The sequence below is a fragment of the Malurus melanocephalus genome, unplaced genomic scaffold (genome assembly GCF_030028575.1).
Source record: "Malurus melanocephalus ecotype Western Australia unplaced genomic scaffold, MMel_1.1 scaffold_593, whole genome shotgun sequence".
Lineage (NCBI taxonomy): Eukaryota > Metazoa > Chordata > Aves > Passeriformes > Maluridae > Malurus > Malurus melanocephalus.
Window position 1 is genome coordinate 215,898 of NW_026623825.1, and position 21,580 is coordinate 237,477.

At 49.8% G+C, this 21,580-nt stretch overlaps 1 protein-coding gene across 1 annotated transcript in view; it reads left to right on the forward strand.

Moving 5' to 3' along the window:
* Nucleotides 1-3,396: 3,396 nt before the first annotated feature.
* KLHDC4 (kelch domain containing 4) overlaps nucleotides 3,397-21,580 on the forward strand; it is a 20,198-nt gene continuing 2,014 nt past the window's right edge. Inside the window, exons 1-10 of the mRNA XM_057382935.1 lie at nucleotides 3,397-3,917; nucleotides 4,779-4,870; nucleotides 5,641-5,719; nucleotides 6,795-6,893; nucleotides 8,974-9,110; nucleotides 14,396-14,488; nucleotides 14,831-14,990; nucleotides 18,686-18,767; nucleotides 19,865-20,073; nucleotides 21,097-21,574. Of these exons, the coding sequence (XP_057238918.1) occupies nucleotides 3,819-3,917; nucleotides 4,779-4,870; nucleotides 5,641-5,719; nucleotides 6,795-6,893; nucleotides 8,974-9,110; nucleotides 14,396-14,488; nucleotides 14,831-14,990; nucleotides 18,686-18,767; nucleotides 19,865-20,073; nucleotides 21,097-21,574 (1,528 nt within the window). The 5' untranslated portion in view covers nucleotides 3,397-3,818. The remainder of the gene's footprint in view (nucleotides 3,918-4,778; nucleotides 4,871-5,640; nucleotides 5,720-6,794; nucleotides 6,894-8,973; nucleotides 9,111-14,395; nucleotides 14,489-14,830; nucleotides 14,991-18,685; nucleotides 18,768-19,864; nucleotides 20,074-21,096; nucleotides 21,575-21,580) is intronic.

The window sequence follows — 21,580 nt, forward strand, 5'->3', positions numbered from 1 at the left end:
AAGTGTTGTCCTGACTCATTCAGTGAAGTTTTCCTGCTTGAAGCTGCTTCCAGTGACACGATGAGAGGAAATGGCCTCAGGATTTGCCAGGGGAGGTTTAGAATGGATATCGAGGACATTTTTTTCTGGGAGCCCTGGCCGTGCTGAACTTCTCTGGTGTTCCCAGGTATCACTGCCATGATTCTGTGCTTTTTGGCAGTGCTCCACCAAATTCCCACTGTGGTGCACCCCACCAGCATGGCTTGATTTCRCACTCCTGGAAGTGTCCAGGGCCAGGCTGGAYRGGGCTTGGAGCARCCTGGGATAGTGGAAGATATCCCTGGCCGTGGCAGGGGTGGAATGAGATGGATTTTAAGATCTCTTCCAACCCAAACCATTCCATAGTTCTGTGAAAGCGTCCCCATCGGCTCTCTCTGTGTGCAGRGCTTATCTTGATCCTCATCTTTCCATACAGCCAGAGTCAGAACTCTCCAACACCAGCAGTTCCAACCCTTGCAATGCTTTTTTGGTTGATTTAGTTCCTGTGCTGTCAGCATGTCCTCCCACCTAATCTGTGGCATTAATTCCTTCCTTGCTACTGGCTTCAGAAAGCATTAACAAGGGAAAAATAAATCAAGTGTTAGAGCACAAAGAAGAGTTGTGGGAAAAAGCTTTTGAGCCTTTTCTGAGGCTTTCATGCCTGTTATTCTTTACTTTGCTGATACAGCTGGATTTACCATCCTGTTGAATGAGCATATTCCAGACTATAAAAAAACAACAAAGTCAAACCACGTGRGCTTTGTATAGGTCAGAGCTGGAGAGGGGCTGCCAGAGACAACAGCCCAGGAYGAGTGCAGAGCACGAAATGTGCAAGCACAGCCAAAGTGCCGATTCTGTTCCTCCAAACAAAGCTGGGACCCAACCTGAGGCAGAGCAGAGAGGGGTGTGGGACAGCAGGGTGTGGGAGCTSTGTGTGTGTGCCCCAGATGTCTGCCAGATGTGTGCAGATGTGGGTGGGACTGGGGGAATCCAGGGTGATGAGAAACACCTAGAAAGAGCTCACCTAAATCAGTGTTGGAGTTTGAAATGGATGTTTTAAGGGCATGTTGGTGCTCTTGGGTCTTTAGGATCGTCTTTTTGGGAAGATTCATCCCTTCAATCACCATCGAGGCTCCAGCGATTCCTTGCTGTGTTTATCCCTGAGGAATTGCTGTGTTTATCCCTGAGGAATTCCTGCCCTGTTTCAGGCTTGTGTTGTGCTTTGCATTTTCAAAGTGCAGCACAAAGCTTTGGTTGTCCCCCATTCTCACATCCCCCATGAGAAACCAGACCATGGAGTTCAAGAGATCAGGGAACTCACACCAGACACGTCCTGCCCCGCGTGGGAGCCAGCTCTGAATGACCCCGGACTTCCAAAACCACACCAGGAACGTGGAAAATAAAGGGTTGAGAATGTGATTTGAGCCTGGAGAATCTCTGAACCTATGGAAACAACCATGAGTGATGAAACACTGAAAAGGGRCAACTGGAGCTGGGTGTGCAGGAGGTGAAAAACTCCTTCCTCCCTCAGCAGGTGAAGACTTTGAGGGTTAGTTTCCTAAAAATGCAGCTTTTTAATTCCAAGCCGCCCTAAAAAGTGTTGGAAGATCTGGGCTCAGAGGAACTGTTGACCTGTAGACAGGAGGGGCTGTGTTTTCACACAGTGTCTGTCTGAGCTTGAAGCCCAAGGAGCAGCAGGGGAACATCCGGGGCCGTTTGTAGGGYCAGGGAACTCAGCAGAGCTCCCACATGTGGGAATTGTGATTGTCCCATTCACCAGAGATGTTTTCCCCCAGAATTTCTGCTCCTTTTCCTGCACACAAACACAGCCACGCTGCAGCCTGAGCTGGAATCACAGTGTTTGTGGAACAAACAGAAAAACAAAGCACTGCTCACAGMGTGCACTGTCTGCAACMTCAAAATAACTTTCCCAGCTCTTCYCTCCACCMTCCAGGGCCGTGTTTGCCTGATCYCAGGTTCAAGAGTGGGTGGATATTCAAAGAGAAAAATCCATCCTGCAGTTCCATGCTGGATGTTTGGGATAACTCAGCGGGTGTTGGGCTGTGCCTTAATGGAGACCCTCAGTGGTTTGGGGTGATGAAGACCACCCTGCTTCCAGGAAATGTGAGATTTTGCAGGAATTCAGTGAAAAATGTAATGATTTTATTGCTTCTGCCCCGCAAGAAACAATTGTGGTGGCAATTTTTGATGYGCAGTGGAATGAAGCCCACAGCTAAAAAATGTATTTCAACGCCTATTTAATTTACAGCCTTAGGTGTTCAAAGTAGGTGTTTTCCCAGGAATTTTTCCCTGGGCTTGGCATCTGCGTGAAATACCATGTAAAAAAATAAACCATCATTATTCCTTCCCCATCACTGAAGGGAAAAGCAGCTGCCTGGCATCACCTCACAGTGTCTGTACTGACTTTGGCTCTCCAAAAACTCAGGGCTTGGAGAGTGGCCTGGATAAACCCCATTGCCCAAAGTCTGCAGCTGGAAATAAAAACACTTGCCCAGCGCCCCAGTCCCCGGGGAGTTCTGCTGGTGGTTTATTTTTATTTTATTTCTGCACAGGGCCTCCCCCAGGCCTGGCTCGTGTCTCAGGTGACAGAATCACAGAATCCCAGGATTACTGAGGTGGGAAAAGAGCTCTGGGATTATTGAGCTGTACTTGATCCCCACCAGCCCAGAGTGGGGATCACGTCCAGGCTTTTCTTAGGATGGGGATGGGGAATCCAAACCTTCCTGGGCAGCCCCCACCAATGTTTAACAACCCTTTCTGTGAAGAAATTCCTCCTTATCATAGAATCATGGAATATTTTGGCTCGGAAGGGTCCTCTGGAGCAGGTGACRTGTGTTTAGGCAGGTTAGAATGTCTCTGGAGAGGGAGATTCATAACCTCCCTGGGCAGCTGTTCCARGGCTCTGCYCCYCTCACGCTGAGGTGGAATTTGTTGTGGTTTARTTTGTGSCYATCGCTGCTCGGCCTGGCACTGGGCATCACCGAACAGAGCCCGGCACCGTGCCCTGAGCCTCCCTGGAGCCTGTGCCCCGCCATGGCGTGCCCTCGCCTCCCCTGAGGGGGGGCCATTTTGTGTGAGGGGAGGTGAGGGGAGGGGGCCATTTTGTGGGCTCCMCGTTCCGCTCGGGGCGGGGATCAACCCCAACGCGGCCGATCTGTGCCAGGGCTGTGCGGACCGGTGTGCGGGGCTCCATTACCCCCGTCCCCGGCCCTGCGGAGCTCCCCACACCGGCGTGAGGCGGCGGCAGCCATCCCGCAGCCGTGAGTCCGCCAAGCCGGCAGGGGGCGCTGCTGTCGGGAACAGAGAGCGGCCGGGGCGGAGCGGCCCCGTCTCGACCCCATCGCGGGGTCTTCCGGGGTATCCTGGCCCCATCTCTCTATGATCCCAGTGATCCCGGGGTATCCCGGCCCCGTTCCGCTGGAATCCCGGTGTTATCCCGGGAAATCCCGGTGTTATCCCGGCCCCAGCCCCGTCCCGCTGGAATCCCGGCGTGATCCCGGCCTAAGCCCCGTCCCGCTGGAATCCCGGTTTGATCCCGGGCCTATCCCGGTATTATCCCGGGCCTATCCCGGTGTGATCCCGGGTCTATCCCGGTGTGATCCCGGGCCTATCCCGGTGCGATCCCGGGTCTATCCCGCTGTGATCCCGGGCCTATCCCGGTTTGATCCCGGGCCTATCCCGGTGTGATCCCGGGCCTATCCCGGTGTGATCCCGGCCTATCCCGGTGTGATCCCGGCCCTATCCCGGTGTGATCCCGGGCCTATCCCGGCCCCACCGCCATGGGGAAGAAGGGGAAGCGCGACAAGAAGGGGAAAGGCGCCGAGAAGACGGCGGCGAAGATGGAGAAGAAGGTGTCCCGCCGAGCCAAGAAGGAGGAGGTGACGGGCGTGGGGCTGCAGGGGGAAGGTGCAGGAGAGGGTTGGGAGAAAAGGAAAGAATCCAGGAGGAACCGGGGCTGTCCGGGAAAAGTGARGATATCCTGAGTTGGAACGGACCCACGTGGATCAGCCGCTCCAAATCCCGGCCCTGCGCAGACACAGCAATARTCCATCCCACCAYGTGCTTGAGATCMTTGTMCAAACCTCCTGGAAWTCGGAATTCCAGGGATGCCCCATCYCTGGGAMTGTTCCAGGMCAGGTYGGACRGGGCTTGGAGCATCGTGGGACAGTGGAAAGTGTCCCTGCCCATGGCACTGGGACTGGATGAGCTTTAAAATCCCTGATTCTCTGAGTCTAAACAGAACCAGTAACTTGGTTAAATCCCACTGTGTGTGACAGCTTTAAAATCCCTGATTCTCTGATTCCAAGCAAAACCAGTAACTTGGTTAAATCCCACTGTGTGTGACAGCTTTAAAATCTCTGATTCTCTGATTCCAAGCAAAACCAGTAACTTGGTTAAATCCCACTGTGTGTGACAGCTTTAAAATCCCTGATTCTCTGATTCCAAGCAAAACCAGTAACTTGGTTAAATCCCAATGTGTATAACAGCAGGTGTGAAATATGAGCAGGAAAATGCAGTTAAAGGGTCCTTCTTGCTTTCCATCCCCCTTATATTTTTCTTCTGGTCTTAAAATCAAAAGGAAATCTTTATTTCTCTCGCTCCTAGAGGGGATGCTTGTATTTCAGCTCCAAACTGTGACTTTTCCCTGCTCAAAACGTKGTGTTAAAGGCCTTATTCAAAGGGTTTCATGTGTGTCTCTATGCATGCCAAGCAGCTCATATCTGTCTTTTTATTTCCAGGAGGATCTTGAAGCCCTGATWGCAGAATTCCAGAGTCTGGATGCTAAAAAGACCCAAGTGATTGAATCATCCTGTCCTCCCCCCTCACCCAGGTAAGGCTGCCACTTGTAGAGCACTTGGGGGTGCTTTAAATGCCATTTATTTATTTATGTAAAATTATTTCCCAAGAGTGGAAGGTTTAGCTGATACCTGGAGTTATGAAACGCCTGGAATACTGAATTTCTGGTTAAAAAAAGGGACCAACAGCTTTTTTTTGCATCAAAATCCACTTTTTGTCCATCTCCTCAGCACAAAAGAGGCAAAGCAGGGTTAAATTTCAGGGCTTTGAGGGGAAATAAAAGTGAAGAGGAAGTTTTGGATTTTACCTAGAGGGCTGAAGGGAATTCAGAGGCAAARGRATGTGCCATGAGGTAAAAATYACTGTATTAAATGGGGTTCACATACTTGGGGTGCTTCAGGAGAGCAGTGCCCAGCAGCAAGTGCAGAATAATGACACAGATGAATAAAGAGACAGCCCAGAGTTCTGTGCCCTCATAAAAGTCATTTTTGTTCCTGCCACCCCAGCATTAAAATTCAGGAGCTCACGTCAAAGGGGGAGTTAAATCACACAGGAACTGTGCTCCTGAAATAGGAGAGGCTCTCAGACAGTGCCCAATTCATCTTGCTGGAAGTTTTGGAAGAAATTAATTTCTTTGGAGAAGTTTTTAGCCCTGGGGTGAACATCACAGCAAGGTAATTTGGCAGATGATGGAGAGACCTTCGTGGCTGCAGGGCAGAGGTGCTCATGCCTGAGCTAAAGGCTCCAAGGTTCAAGGTTTTAAAAAGTTTCACATCTTTTTTTTCCATTCTTTTTCTCTTTCAGGCTGAACTGCTCCCTCTGTGCTCACCCCGAGAGAGACGAGCTGATCCTTTTTGGAGGTGAATATTTCAATGGCCAAAAAGTAATGTATACTTCCATTTTCTTCTTTATCTCCCCCCTCCCTCCTTTTCCTGTAATTTGCACGAGTCTCATTTGAAGGGAAATTCGAGCCAGAGTCATAAAATATGTATTTGTCCCTGAATGAGAGCAAAATAGCCTTTTAATTCTGCCATGGCTCTGTCTCGTGGCTGAGCAGTTGGCAGGAAGGAGACACTCTGGAACCCATTAARGAGTCAGAGTGATTGTCTCAGCATCAATATTTCAGGCCTTCATAATTTCTCCAGACTTAATTGTAGCCATATCTGCCCCTCATTTGGGATAACGAGTGAAGAACCTCTTCCACTTCTCAAAACATATTTCTGCACCTCTGCTGCAGGCAAGGCATTGGAGATGGGAGCAGCAGCAAATCATTGCACTCAGGAATGCTCTTGTTTAAATTTCTGCAGGTTGCAGGTGCTTGTTGTGCTCCTTTTGCACTCAGGAATGCTCTTGTTTAAATTTCTGCAGGTTGCAGGTGGTTGTTGTGCTCCTTTTGCACTCAGGAATGCTCTTCTTCCTCAATTTCTGCAGGTTGCAGGTGGTTTTTGTGCTCCTTTTGCACTCAGGAACTCTCTTGTTTAAATTTCTGCAGGTTGCAGGTGCTTGTTGTGCTCCTTTTGCACTCAGGAACTCTCTTGTTTAAATTTCTGCAGGTTGCAGGTGTTTGTCGTGCTCCTGGAGACAAACTGGGCTGGAAAAATCCTGGCAGTGATGTTTGGTCACCTCAGGGTTATCCAGGGTGATGTGCTAAACRAATTCTGATTTTTTTAGCACTGGAGCTGTTCTTTGCTTTGGAGTCGAGCAGCTGGAACCTGAACATCTGTGTTAAACTCAGCTTCTTAAATTCTCGTGTCTCAGCTGTCACTGGTGGTTTGGGGATGAACATTTCAGCCCAGTGGGTTACTGGAACAGTTGCTGGTGTTCAGTCCAGTGCAGGAGCTGCTGTCCTCCTTCCCTGCCCACTGGAGAGGTTGTGCTTTGCCATCTTCCCCCAGATTGCCCTGAGCTGAGCTGAGCTGAGCTGAGCTGAGCTGCTGTTTCCTGTCCCTCTCTCACAGACCTACCTGTACAATGACCTGTACATTTACCACATCAGGAAGAACAGCTGGGCCAAGCTGGAGATCCCCAACCCACCCCCGAGGCGCTGTGCTCACCAGGTAAAGCTCRGGCTGCCAGAGCTGCAATTGCTCTGAAGGTGATTGGGAAGAGGGTTTTTTGTTTTTTCTCTTCCTGAGGGTTTCTTGCTTCTCTTTGTTCTCCTTCTGATGGGCTGCCAGTGGTGTCTTCTGTTGAGGGGCCTGTCCAAGCCTGTCTGAGGTGCTCTGATCTCTGGGTGTGCTCTGGAAATGTTCAGTGTGGAATGAAGATTTGGGGTTGTATCAGTCAAACAGGACAAGGGGGGAGATTCTTCTTAGGAAARGAATCATCTTTGCTGCATTATCAGGGACCAGCTCAAATCCAAGATCCCAGGGGGCACTGAATTTTCAGAATTTAATTTGACCATGGTGAATTATCTTCTTTATGGCCACAAACCTACATCCATGAGCATCCCAGGCACTGCCACTGCTGCCAGCAGGGAGCACTTGGGCTCTTCTCCCCCTCTCAGGAAATCCAGGTCACTGGCTGCTTGTGAGGATGAAGGATTTGGGTTTGTTTACTTTATGTGAACACCTGCACAGCAGAAACTGGACCAAAGACTTGTATTTTTTGCAGGTCTTTGGCCCTCACCAGCTGATAGATTTTCTTACCTGCTGCAGCCAATGGGTGACTGGTACCTTGCAAAAGCTGCCCTACGGGATGTGAGTGTCCTTTTCCTGCCCATCCCAAAGCTCTCCAGAGTTCCCTGGTAAGATCCCACTCCCCCATTAGCTTCCTGTTCTCTTTTTGTTAAGTGCCAGGCTTKCTCCAAGCTGTGTATCCTGGAATTGAAAGATTCTGACTCGATTTTTGGGCTCCTTTGCCTTGTTTAAAATAAAGCTTGGATTTCAGAGGCCACGCTCCAGTAGCCAGCAGGTGGCTGTCAAGCAGCTCAGTCCAAAGGGAGCAGCTCAGGAATTGCAGCTGGAAAAAAGAGAGGAGCCCTGCTCCAGCAGTGTTTTGTTTCTGATCATGAATTGTGGTTTCACAGGGGACAGCTCAGCCTCATGAGCTGCCTGCTTTGTTTTCCCTGTGGCTCTGTATTTAATGCATATTCTGTATTGGCTCAGAGTTAACAGAAGTGGGTGCCAGGGCATGYTTTTAGTTTTATTTATTTGTTTGTCATCTCTGGTCTCTGACACACAATCCCCTGTTGGAGGTGAGGTGAGAGGAGCTGTGGGCAGGTGTTGGCAGCTGCTCAAGGAAAAGCTGTGGTTTTGTCAGGGATTTTGAGCCAGCTYTTGGAAAGGTCACCCACAAGTATGAGCAGGTTGTTGAATCAACCTTCCCCTGAAGCTTCCAAGCATTGGATGCCCATGGAATTCAGGTCCCCTTTGTTTGGGTGGCTTCGTGTTCCCAMAAATCCTGCCTGGAAGCACATCCTGGATTTTCTCATTTCATTGTTGCATGTATGGGCTGGTTTATGGCAGGGCACGGTCTAGTGTGGTGCTAAAAACCTTCTTTGCTGTTTTCTGGGAGAGACAGGCAGGGAATGAAGAGCTCTTCTGAGCAAAGAGATCATTATCCCAAAATTGTTCTGTGATGGGTACTCTGGAAAGAGCACAAATTGGAAACTTTTTGGGATTCCTTCCTTCTTCCTTAGTCCTAACACAGATRATTCTAATGGAGTCCTGCTCTCTTTCCTCTTTTAACTGGCAGCTTGCTTCCCAAAGGTCTTTCGGTGCTGCTCTCTGTAAAAAAGATATTAAAAAATCCCTCTCTGCTGTGGGACAATCAAAGCAGGAACAGTATTTCCTCTTATCCAAATGCTGCATGTTTTCTTCTGTGCTTGGGGTTTTTTGGTTTTCTTTTGTTTTTGAGCAGAGAGAGTTGAACAATTTTTGTTAAACCAATCCCAAGATGCTTCCTAGGAAACTTTGAACTTCCTACAGGAGGTGGGAAGAGCCCAGCTCCTTGGCCAGCTCTCCTTTGCTCTGGGGAAGGTGTGCTGAACACCGAGGACCTTTTATTCCAAATTCTCCTTCTGTCAGCCCAGAGAGCTGCAGCTGTTCCCTGGGATTTGGAGCCATGTGCTGACTGGTGAAGTTCTGTGCCTAATGCTGGAATCTTGCTCTGATCCCTCTCTCCCTTCTCCTGCAGGCAGCTGTGGTGCCCACGGCTGGGGGGCAGCTCTGGATCTTTGGGGGCGAGTTTGCCTCTCCCAATGGGGAGCAGTTCTACCACTACAAGGATCTCTGGGTCCTGCATTTGGCCACCAAGACCTGGGAGCAGATCAAGTAAGTGCTGGGCCCTCTTGTCTGSACTGTGGTTTTGCCATGGAAGGTTGGATTGGATGATCCCTGAGATYCCTGGTGTTCAGGGGTTCTTCTGAGGAGCTGTGCCAGTGTGATCCGAGTTTGATTCCTGCTCCAGGGCTGTGATTTCCCTGCTCTCCCTTAAATTCAGTGGTGCCCATCCTCAGAGGGGTGGAGAGGACACATCCAGAGAGAAATGRGAATGAGAGATGTGTTCCAGGTCAGTTGAGGCCAAAGCTGGGTTATTCAATATTTGATTTTTGGGGCGTGGCTGTGCCTGGTGTTGCTTCACTGAAGGGAAGAGTATCCATGAACATCTCTCTATTCCCAGCCCTGGCAGATCCAGATGTCCAACTCCAAAACTGGTGCTGTGTTTTCCTGGGCTCCTCCAGTGGGGGCTGTACAGGACCAGTTCAAGGATCTCCCAGTTTCAATGTGTTTTCAGCCACAGTTTGAACCCAGCACAGTCCTGGTAACTGGCATTCACTGCCTTGAGATTGCTGGGGATAAACAAGGCAGTCATCCAGACCTATCAAAGCAAACAGGTGCCAAAAGTCCCAGTAGTTTCTGACAGCAGKGAAGGTGTAAATATTTTCAATGGATCTGGCCCCAAGTCTTCTGTTGATGTTTCCTTAACCTTTGGCTTTTCCCTTTGGCTGTTCGTGTTTATGTTTGTGTCAGAGGAGTTCTGCTGTGACACCCAGTGGACTGAAAGGTGGGAGATTRGCTTTGGGTCTGAGTTTGGCATTGGCTTTGGGGTTGTTTTGATTGTGGGATTAGTCAGAGAACAGCTTGGGGTGGGCTGGAGCTGCAGATCACACTTGAAGTACGCTGGGAAAAGCAGCAGTATTGGATCACTCAGGAGCTCCTGTTCTTCCTGCAGGTGGGAACACCAGATCTGTCCAGGTTTATCCCATTTTTTATCCTGTTACAGGGTGTGGGGGCTTGTTAGCTGTGTCTGTGTCCTGCACAGTACCTGAGGGTGGTTTGGGGTGAGCTGTGCAGGGATGGATCCCTGGCTGTGCCTTGGCACATTCCCCAGGTCACACAGTGACACTCTGTGCCTGCCTCACCTTTGTCCCTCTCCCTGCCAAACGGGAGCACTGACAGWACCTGACAAGGGGGAGTTTGGAGTCTGCTCTGTGTGAGCTTCCTGCCATGTTTGGGTGGCCCTCTGTCCTTCATCCTGGCATCCCATACCCTGGTCCCAGYRTTGGAATCAGAGCACATCYCCTCCCCATCCTTGKGCTGAGCCCCAGGAGCTGCACTGATGAGGAAGGAGCTGGAGKASCCTGGAAGGGAATGGCTTTGTTCATGAAAATCCAGGATCTGCTGCCCCTTTGCTTTTCCATACAGCACTAGAGCAGGAGTGTGCTTGGAAAGGGAAAGAGCAAAGAGCAGAGATGCTCGTTGACTTCTACAAGGGATTTTCTCCTGCTTTTAAAACTGATCATGCCACCTGCTGCATTTCACTGCCTTCAGCATTTCCCATTTGTTGGATGGTGGTGGGGAACCATCCCTGGTACAAGGAGCCTTCACACAGCCAAGCAATAATTCCATGTGTGAGTGTGGGGCCARTTTACCTCAATAAATGCCAGGTGGCAGATATGGGGCACAGACTGGTGTTGGGTTTAGAAGACATCATTTTAGTGCAAATAAAAGTAACAGAATTAATTATTCATTAAGAGATGTCTGGACAGGAGAGACAAAGTTTCCATTTCTGTTCCCATGGGAAGGATCACAAGTGCCCCGTTCCAGGTGGGTTTCATGTGTTGCTTTGTCCAAGATAATCCTGCTGTGTTCTGAACCTGAAATTCTAGGAAATTTAATCATTCCAGCCCCACAATTCAGATTCCAGACAATGATATTGCCCTTCCTGGCCTACAGTTCCTGCCACAAACCCTTCCTGGTGCCATGAAGGGCTTGACTGTTAAACACTTGGGAAGAGAAAACCTCGAGGAAGTGAAAACTTCCCTGTTCTGGGGAAGTGAAGCTCCATTTGCTCCTAGCACAGAGCACAGCGGTGCCAGGCTGCCTGACAGAGTTAAAAGTTGCTATATTTAGCCAGGTTTAGCTGTGTTTCCTTGCATTTTACATGCACAAAGATGATCCAAACACAGCAAATCCCAGCCCGTTAGAAGCCGTGCCAGCAGCTGACTTTGACTTAGTGCAGCCACCTTATCTGGTGTGTGATGCACGAGGTTCCCTCAGTCCATGAACTGCTTGTTACCCTTCCTTGGAGCAGCAATATTTTAACCTCATTGCCTCATTCCTTTGTGCAGAGAATGTTCCCAACTCAGCTCCCTGTGGCCCAGTGCACTCCTCAGGGAGAGACAGGGAGCATCCTTGGGGTCTTGTGCTTGGCAATTGGCACATCCCTCCCTTCTCTGGAGCTGGGTTTGGAGCCAGCATAGCTCCCTTCACTGAAATTCTGGGATGCTGATGGTASTTTCTGTCAGATTTGGTGGGATGTGTTGCTATAAATGTCCCAGTTTCCCCAGTGTCTGGTTCACTGGAGTAACTGGAGCAGTCCCTGCAGAGCAGGAGAGCCCAGTGCAGGGTTTGTCTCACTTTTGCCTCTCCTTGCTCACCAGAAAAATCAGGTGCTGCCACACCAGGTAGAAGGTGCTGAAAGAAAAAGTTATTTGGGTGTAAATCAGGTAGATTGTCAGCCCAGAAATGAGYTTGTTCTTTGGTAGATTAGGAAAAACAAATGTACAACTGGATTGACTTTGCGAGGAGTTGGAATTGAGGATTTTGTGCCCTGTTCCAGTTGTGTTTTCACTTCTCCCTTTCCTGAGTATCCAAACACGAGGGGATGGGATCTGTGTGTGCCACTGCCCCCAGCACTGGGGCATTTCCAGGGAAAGGTGTCAAACAGCACAAATCCTGAGTTCAGCTGCTTCTGRAGGAGAAAAGAGCTTCGTCCTGGAGTGCCCCTGTGATGGGATGGTCTCTGCAGCATCACTTTTATTATTATTGAACATTCCCAAGCTTCACCTGAGCATCCTCTGGATGAAGTGGTAACTGCTGGAGCCACTGGGACAAGTAATTCATGAATCTGGGGGATGGATTCAGGTCTGGTTTGTTACTACAAGTCCCAGAGTAACTCCACAAGCCAAAGCAAATTCCTTCTGGAGCAGCTCAGAGCATCTTCATGCTGTACATGTGTGGAGCCAGTCCTTAGCTAGACTTTTTCATCTATTTTTAAAAAAAAAGTCTGGAGAATTTACAGCTCCCTCCCACATGTCTGCTTTCTGGTGTCAACCCCATGAAATAGAGCATTAATCATAAAGTCTGGGAAGCCAATTCCTAAATGTTTCTTTGGGACCAGGAGCAATGAAACAGGTGAGGGGGAAGAGTTTGCATTTGGAAAGATTTTTCTTGAGTTGGAATGAGATTCTGCATCTCTGCCAGTCCTGCCTGACTGTGCCATTTGTGACTTGAATTSTACATTTGTGGGAGTTTTATTAAAACACATCAGTGGGTAAACTTTTTATTGTTCAGAATTGATTTTGAGCTTGGAGGAAACCCGTTTCAGAAATAAGGCTGAAGATAYTCTCTGAGAACAGAGTTGTAGTGTTCATGTTGGGTTTTAATTCATTCTCTCCTTAAAAAAATGAAAAGATTATTTTAAAAGTGCCGTCTTTTGGAATAATGACACAAGAGCTTTGTTACAGTGAGTGAAAATAATGATTTGAGATCCTGATGAAATTAATACCAGAGGTGCTGTTGTGCAGGGTGATACTCACAAATCCAGTAAATGCTTGRAAAAACCTCCTCTCTGTTAGAATAAAGAGTCCAAGCAATCAATATTAATTCAGTCTTCCCCAAAGGCTGCTGTTCTGCTGGAGTTTCTCATTATCACTGGGGTGAGGTTGTCATTTTGCAGGGTGAACGAGGGCCCTCATTTTCTCTCTCCCCAGAAATCCATCACCACATTCCCAGCTCCCTGCTGGCTCTCCAACTGGGGCAGGGGGGTTGTGCCTTTTGGTTTTGCTGCTGTTCTCAACTGATTTAGTTAGGCCCTGATTGTGCAATCACTTCCACACTTTGAGGCTGCCTTTTGGGGGAGTCTTGCTGGGCTCAGTGGTGCCAGCCAGGCACTTTGGGAGACTCCTGAGTGAGGGAAAACAGGATGGATGCATCCATGGGGGCAGAGAACACACACAGCAAACCCTGTTTGCCCTCTGCTTTGGTTGAAGTGGGCTTTGTTTGAAATTCCTTGAGGTTTTTGTTGTTTGCTTCTTCCATGATGCTGTGGGTGAAGATGAAGGATGGTGAATCTGTGTTGGAATGGGGTGTCCAGCTCCTCGGGAGCCTTTTGGATGTGCCAGATGGGGTTTGGGTGCTTGCTTCTGGAAATGGAAGCAGCACATTTAACTGAAAGGTCAGGAAAGCTTGGAAGAGCAGAACGGGGATGTGGAGCTGCTTTTGAGCGTGTAGGATCATCGAGTGAGTCACGGAATCATGGGATGGTTGGGGTGGGAAGGGGCCTTAAAGCTCATCCCATTCTGCCCCTCCATGGGCAGGGACACTTTCCACCATCCCAGGGTGCTCCAAACCCCATCCAGCCTGACTTTGGGCACTTCCAGGGATCCAGGGGCAGCCACAGCTTCTCTGGGCACCCTTCAGGACCTCCCCACCCTCCCAGGGAACAATTCCTTCCCAACATCCCATCCAACATTCCCTCCTTCAGCAGGATAATGATGATAACCATGTCTTGTTTTGCTGCAATGCCTTTGTTCTTGAGGAAACCTGAGTAATCCAGAGAGTGTTTTCCCTGGTTTGGTGTCATACCCAGACTGCAGGAGGTGAGTGAAGGTGTTGTAGGTACATGATTTCCTGAGACACTCAAGGAGGGGGGTGTCAGAGCCAGCCTTTGTCTCGTGGTGCTTGGAGAAAACATCTCTGTTGGGAATGTCTCCCCTGCAATTGTGCCAGTTAAGTGCTGTTCATTAAACTCTCCTGAAAAATTAGCTCCTGAGTCATCACTGAAAAGATTTCAAGAGTTTGGGTGCTGTTAGGATGGTTTATCTCTAGGAATAAAATTGCCTGTGCTGCAATCCCAAGAGCTGCAGGAAGAGCACACGTCCTGTTCTGGAGAAAAGCAGCCRTGGATTGAGGCAGCCACGTTCCCCAAGGTTCCCATTTCCAGGAGAAGCTGAGCTCAGCCAGCTCAGCTGCAAGTGACTTCAATAAAAAAGGGCCTGATGCACTACAAGAAAGAGGATTTTGCTGATAAATTGAATTTCTTTGTGTTCCAGGGCACCAGGAGGTCCCTCTGGACGAAGCGGACATCGAATGGTTGCGTGCAAAAGGCAGCTGATCATCTTTGGAGGTTTCCATGAGAGTGCAAGGTGGGTTGCTGGGGTGGCTGGGGGTTTGAATCCTCCTTCAAAAAAGGAACAAAATGTCACCAGGAACAGAAATCTGGGTGTTTGTGGGAGGGTTATCCTCAGAAGGATTGGTATTGAGTGGACTTTCATGTAAGAAAGATGAGGGATCTTGATTTAAAGTCTTCAGGTGTTGGTGGCATTGAAGAAAAAAGCTCCAAAACAGCGTTTTTGGCCTCTGAATCTTGTCAGATCGTTGTCTCACAGAAACATCTCCTCCAGGGGGTGTGATGTGCTGTCAGGGCTGGGAGCAGAGCTCTCAGTGCCCTTTGTGCTGTCACCAAACGYGCTGTGTGCTCTCCCTAGGGATTACATCTACTACAACGATGTGTACACCTTCAACCTGGACTGTTTCACCTGGAGCAGGCTGGCTCCTGCAGGCATTGGGCCWGCCCCCAGATCTGGCTGTCAGATGACTCCCACCCCCGAGGGCAACATCATCATCTACGGAGGATACTCCAAACAGGTAGGGGACCCTTTGTGCTCAGTCACACCACTTGGTTGTCCACAGGCTGGTAACTAAACCAGGCATCATCTCATTGTGCCTTTTCTTCATGCATTTCAGCTGATTGAAGGGCTAATCTAGGTTCAAATTCTGTATTTTCCCTGATGTTCTTATCTAATATAAAGCATTGATATCACCGAGGGAGGAATAAGCAACTGGGAGAAATGACATTTTTTTGGCAACTGAAAGCATTCTCAGRTATTTCTTTGTGCTTCAGCACTTGCAGGTTAAAAGCAGCAGTTGCCAGGAGACTTTTATTTCGTGCCATCAGTGGCAGAGGTGAGGGAGCAAACTCAATAAGGCAGAAAAGGCTTTTTTTGTTGCACCAGGCTCACCCAGCTCTGCTCCTTGCTCCGTTAATCCTGGGAATTGATACCAGAGAGCCCTTGAGAGCACATTCCTCATTGAGCAGCCATCCCTGTGTCCGTGCTGGGCAGCAGGAAGGAAGTAAGGAAGTGTTTCATTGAGCAGAAGCTCCTGCAAAAGCTTTTCATGTTGGGATTGCAGGCAGAGGCCCCGGATCCTGCTGCTCCCGTGGAAAGGCGGCGCTTCCAGCTGGGGGAGGAGGACTCCTTGTTCTTCTGAGRGGAAGGAATGAACAAAGCAGGGCAAGGGGAGTGAAGGGAATCAGGCTTTCTGTATATTTAGCAGCATTTGTGCCTCCTCAGGGCTTGTGTTTTGAGCTCTGCCTCGTCAGATTAAACAGCAGTAACTGCACGGAGCCTGTTCCTCCTGAAAGGGCTTTGTGCTGTTCCCTGCCCTGTTCATGGCTCCCAAGGGTGGGATGGAAGCAGGAGCCTGCTCTGCCAGATGTGGGGCTCTCCTGGGAGCAGCTGGGCTCCAGGTGCCCATGGAAATCTAAAAGTCACACGAGTTTGCTGTTGGTTCTGTTCCACTTGTGCTCTGGGGTCGGTGTGGCCTGATAAACATGAAGGACAAGGGATGGCAATGCAAACCTGCCCTCAGCTTTCTGCAGGGTGAGGAGAGGAGCTGAGGGAAGTCCTCTGCAGCTCAGAGAACAGCTTTTCCATCAAAACAGACATTTCTATTAAAAACTGACTGTCTTTATCACTCTGCTTCTCTCTGATGGGCCATTCCTGACAGACTCTGCTTTCGTAGCACAAACTGAGCAAAGCACTGGGCAGAATTCTCTCTGCAGCCTTTTGGAACAGCAAACCTTCAGCCTGCTCCTGAAAATTAAATTGAGCAGGATATGGCCCCTCTAGGAGAGACCCAATTCTGTTAATGTGTGGCTATTTAATTCTCATTGTGCTTTCACTTAGAGCTGATTGTGGAGCTGAGTGGCTGGGTTTGCTTTGAAGTGAAGAAAATGTGTTTGCCTGGGATGCTCTTGGGAAAAGGTAGACATGGAGAAAACAATATTTAATTGGAGCTGGGCAGCTACAGGAGAGGACCCATCCCCTGTCTCCAGTTACAGAGGCAGATATTTCATTTGGGGGGGGGATTGAAGACATTTTGGGGCACACAAAGACATTTTTGGGTGGGAAACCAGGCCAATATCCAAGCAAAGCATTGTTCTCTAAGTGATGTAGAATATTCTAAGAAGAGGCAGGACTAAATCATACATGTGATAGGAAATTTTGAAGGGAAGAGGTAGGGAAATTGTAATAGCTCCTCTTTTTGAATAGGGACACAATTTGGCTGTCACCTTGCTGGAGGAGGGTGGTGACATGGCAGGGAGCTTGGAAGGCACAAACAGAGCTTTGGGCCCTGCTTGGATTTTCTGAACATGCAGTAGTGGAGAGTCTGTTTTCAGTGACTTCTGTCAGTCCAGGCCTGAATTTTCTTTGTTGCACCTGGAGGAGAAAATCTCTCATGGCTGGGAATAGAGGCAGGAAAGRTGAAGGGACTTGTCTGAGGCACTCCAGGACCAGCACTTTGGTCCCCACTCACCTTTGCTGACCAAACCAAGCTGSAAATGGTGAAAAAGGAGCTTTACAAGCCCAAATGTGCCTGCCTTGAGATGCTGGTGTCTGATATTTTGAAAAGCAGGGCTCAGCACWGTGGTGGCTGTTTGTTCCTGTCTCATCAGGAGATGATAAGGAGAATTTCTGTGATCTCCTACAGATGGGGATGTTGTGGATGCTGTCAGCTCTGCCTAGAACAGGCCTCAGAATGCCCACAGGAGCTCAGCCTCGCTCTCCTGCCGATCCTAAAGATGTCCTCAGCCCTTTCCTGTGCTGGGGATGGGGCTTGCTGCAGCGAGCTGCAGTTTGGGCTGTGGGAAGCATCAYGGCCTCTCCATTGCTAGGCAACCCAGGGGCTGGAGCTGCTGCTGCTCCACCTTGCAGGTGCAGCCCACAAGCCAGGGGAGGGCTGGAACTGCACGTGGGCAGGGCTTTGGGATGCCAGAGATGGCTGTGGTGTGGGGATTTTGCTGTTGTTTTGGTTTTTTTTTAGTGGCAGTCATTGCAAAGCTGAAGTGGATTCTTCTGGGAGATGGGGAAGGGTTGAAGTGCCTGCATTGTAAGGCCTGGTTCCCTCTGTAGCTCTGCCTGCTGAATATTTTTTTCTATTTGGATGTTTTTTTACCACTGTTGATCTCATATAGGACTTTTGGAGAATCCTGATTGCACTCCTCAAGCTCTCCCTGCCTCAGTTTCTTGGCTGTCCATGAGCAGAATTCAAATTTCCAGCTGATGCCAGTAAAACTCTCGTATCTCCCCTGTCCCTGCACACCACAGGCCATCYAGAGGGGATATCCAGGCCAGTTTTGTGCTGGAAAACAAACCCCTGGAACTTGAAGKCACAAAAGGGAACAGGAGTGAGTGATGAGTGATTTGCTGGGGCAGGAGCTGTCCAGGCTGGGAGGGGAGGGAGCTCCAGCAGCTGGAAGTGTCTGCCTTGGAGCCAGAGCGAGCTGGGGAGAGCAGGAATGTCTGTGACAGCAAAATCCACCTCCTGCTGCACCTCAGTGGGGTTTGCTGAGTCCAGGGAGCTCTGCCACAGTGCACACTCAAAGTGTTTTCTGCAGGGAGCTTCTCAGGAGGAAACTGCTTCTGTTCAGGAGGAGGAACCTTTGCTCAGGGATGTGTGGGATCCCAAAAGCCAGAGCTGCCTGTCAGTGTGGGACACAGAGCTGTCCCCTGTGCCTCTCCTGTGCTGSCTGGAGCATCCAGGGACAGGATCCCATTGAGCCTTGCCAGCCCCATGGAAAGTGGCCATRTCCCCCTTTGGGAGTGGGGATCTGCTGGCTTTCCCACGAGTTCAACAGGAGTTCTCTGACCTGTCTGTGTCAGGAAAGGCAGGAGTGTGGCTCTCCTGTTTGCTCAGTGCTGCCCATCCTTCCTCTCTTTACAAACTAGTTGCTTTAAATCCCTTGTGCCAATTCATTTCTCCTTCCTGGCTGCCAGAATCCCTGCATCCTGTGGTGTCCACACAGTCCCATATCCCCCCAAAATCCCCACAAATATGTGCTGCAGCCTGGAGAGCCCTTCCTGCTGCCCCAGGCAGGAATTGTGGCTCCTCACAGGGAGTTTCCCTGGTGTGAATCCCATCCTTTGGAGCTGCCTGGTGCTCCAGAACCCCTTCCATGGCCTCCCTCTGCCCAGTCACAATGTTTGTGTTTCTTTTTGAATCTCCTCTGTGATCTGAAGGTGTTTCCATGAACATCCCTGTGTTTCCCTTCCCTGCAGAGGATCAAGAAGGACGTGGATAAAGGCACCCTGCACACGGACATGTTCTTGCTGAAGGTGGAAGGGGCAGCCAAGGAGGAAGGTGAGCTCTGGGAGTGCAAATCCTCTCCTTTTCTTGGAATAACACACCAAAAACCCCAAATCTGGAACTGAATTCCCCTCTCGGTGATAACCTCTGTGCCCCGCTGTTGGCTCGGGAAAAAAAATCCAGGAAAGGAGATTTTATTGGGTTTTTTTTCAGTTTGTGTATGGGAGGGAATGAAAACAACATTTCCAAATTCCTGTTTTTGGGACATTTTGATCAGTGCTTTCCTGTTCCACAACAGATAATCTTTGGGACTGCAGAATTCTCCTGTGCWGGGGTATTCCTGGGTGGATGCCAGGTACCAACCAAAGCTCCTTAACTGGARAAGGGAGAGAAAATCCAACAGGAGACTCCTGGATTGAGATAAGGACAGGAGAGATCACTCAGCTCTTCCCCTGCTCCAGCTTGGGGCCCTTCCATGGCTGATCCATTGGTCATCTTTGACTGGAACAGGAATTCCATCATTTTTCATAGGACAGAGAGAGTATTTTGTCCTTGACTCAGGCAACAGGACAATTTTCTTGAAGCTGAATTTCTAAAACGTTAAAATTGTGATTGATTTCTCCAAACCTGACTGTCTGGAATGGGATTTGGGGAGGAAGCTTGGTCACCAGCACTGTCTGGATCCCAGGCCCTGTTTGAATTATTCCTATTTATAGTTTTATCAGTTGGAATAATGGAAGTTTGGAAGCACAGGGCCCGGCAGTGCTTCCCCCAGCCTGCATTTCAGGGATTTGCTCTGAAGTCAGGGCACAAGGGATTGGAGAAAAGCAGAKGGATACAGCACAAGTGCTGTCCTGCTGCTGAGCCCCTTTTAAAGCCTGGCTGGGGCTCCTTGGGATGAGCTGTGTTAATTTTGGGGGTAAGGCAGTGGTGGAAGTTGGCAGAGAAGTGGAGAGAACTGATGGAAGGTGGCTTTGTCTGCTGCAAACCCCTTTCAAGAGGGGCTCCTTGCCCCAGGAAATACCMTGAAAACACCCTGAGAATGTCCAGGATGGGTCATGGAGTTCCTTGCTGGAACACTGAAAGGCTGGGAATGCACAAACCCCTCAGGGCAGTGCTCTGCTAAGCTCCTGTTTGTTCTCTCCTTTCAGAAAGGTGGGTGTGGAGCAGGCTCAGCCCCTCCGGAGTAAAACCCACCCCCAGGTCTGGCTTCTCTGTGGCTGCTGCCCCCAACAACCGCTGCCTCCTTTTTGGGGGAGTGCACGATGAGGAGGAGGAGGAGAGCATTGAAGGGGACTTCTTCAATGACATTTATTTCTATGACCTGGGGAAGAACCGCTGGTTCCCTGCACAGCTCAAGGTCGGGCTTTAAATACAATAATTCCAGAGTTCACACATCCTTTAGGCCTGGCTTGGTCTCTTTGGGTTTTCACAGTGTCACAGACTGGTTTGGGTGGGAAGGGACCCTAAATCCCATCTCATTCCACCCCTCTATGGGCAGGGACACCTTCCACAAATCCAGATTGCTCCAAGTCCCATCTAACCTGGCCTTGGACACTTCCAGGGATGGAGCACTGAGTTTTCTCTCAGGGTGCACTGAGCAATCCCTCTCCTCCAGAACCAGGCTTCTCCATCATTTTGGAAAGCAAAATGAAGCTTGAAAACATACTTGGGGTGTTTTTTGAGGCGTGTACAGGTCAGACCCATGATTCTGCCTTGAGGTAGCTCAGTAAAAGCTGCTATGAGAAAATTTTGGGATCAAACCCCTCCCCAGTGCTACCAGAAGAGATGAAATATTAACCCTGACTCCAGGAGCCTCAGAACTCAGCTCAGCTCTTTGATTGTGTTTTAGCCACTCTCACAGGGCAAGGGAAGTGCAAACCTGGTTCAGCTTCGTCTCCCCCCTGCCCTTTCGTGGCTTTGTTCTCCAAATGGAGAAGTCAATCCCATAATAACAGGCAAACAGCCACTCAGCTGCTTGCTCTGCCTTCCCAAACCCATTGTTTTCCAGCCCTTTCATACCGTACTCCAAGACCTGGAGTGCTGCCTGGTAATGGGCTGTAATTTAGCACCCAGCAATTGTTGTGATTTCAGGAAATCGTGGGTCACTTTCCCTCGGCCTCTGGGTGTGTTTGTGGCACCTGGAGCAGCAGAGCTGTTCCTCTCTTAACAGAAAAAGCAATTCCACTGCCTGGATTCTCCAGGAGCTTCACTGCTCCTTGTTTGACATTGTAGCAGGAGGCTGCACTGATCACTCGAGACTTCAAATTGGGATGAAAAATAGGAATTATCCCTTCCCTCCCAGCAGCATCGCTGCTGTTTGTGTGAACTGCTCCTAGGAGTGCACAATTCTCACAAAATCTCCTTTTGCTGCTGTTTTTAGGGCCCAAAATCAGAGAAGAGGAAGCGCAGGCGTGGCAGACAGGCTGAGGCTGAGGCTGCTGGGGAGGAGCACACGGAGCTGTCCCCTCCCCAGGGACCCCTGGAGATCATCAAGGAGGTGGTGGCAGAGGATGGCACCGTCATGACCATCAAGCAGATGATCCCTGCAGCTGCAGAGGACAAGGGCAGGTCTGGCTCTGAAGAGGAGGAGGAGGAGGAGGAGGAGGAGGAAGGAGCAGCTCTGGGGCAGCCTGTGGAGCCGTGCCCACGCTCCAATGCCATGGTGGCAGTGAAGCATGGCATCCTCTATGTCTATGGGGGCATGTTCGAGGTGGGAGACCGGCAGGTGACCCTCAGTGACCTGCACTGCATCGACCTGCACAGGATGGATGGCTGGAAGGTGCTGCTGGACATGGACCCCAGTAAGCTCTGCTTTGCATTCAGGGGAAAAAAACAACTCTGGGGCTTCCTCAGGGGTGGTGAGA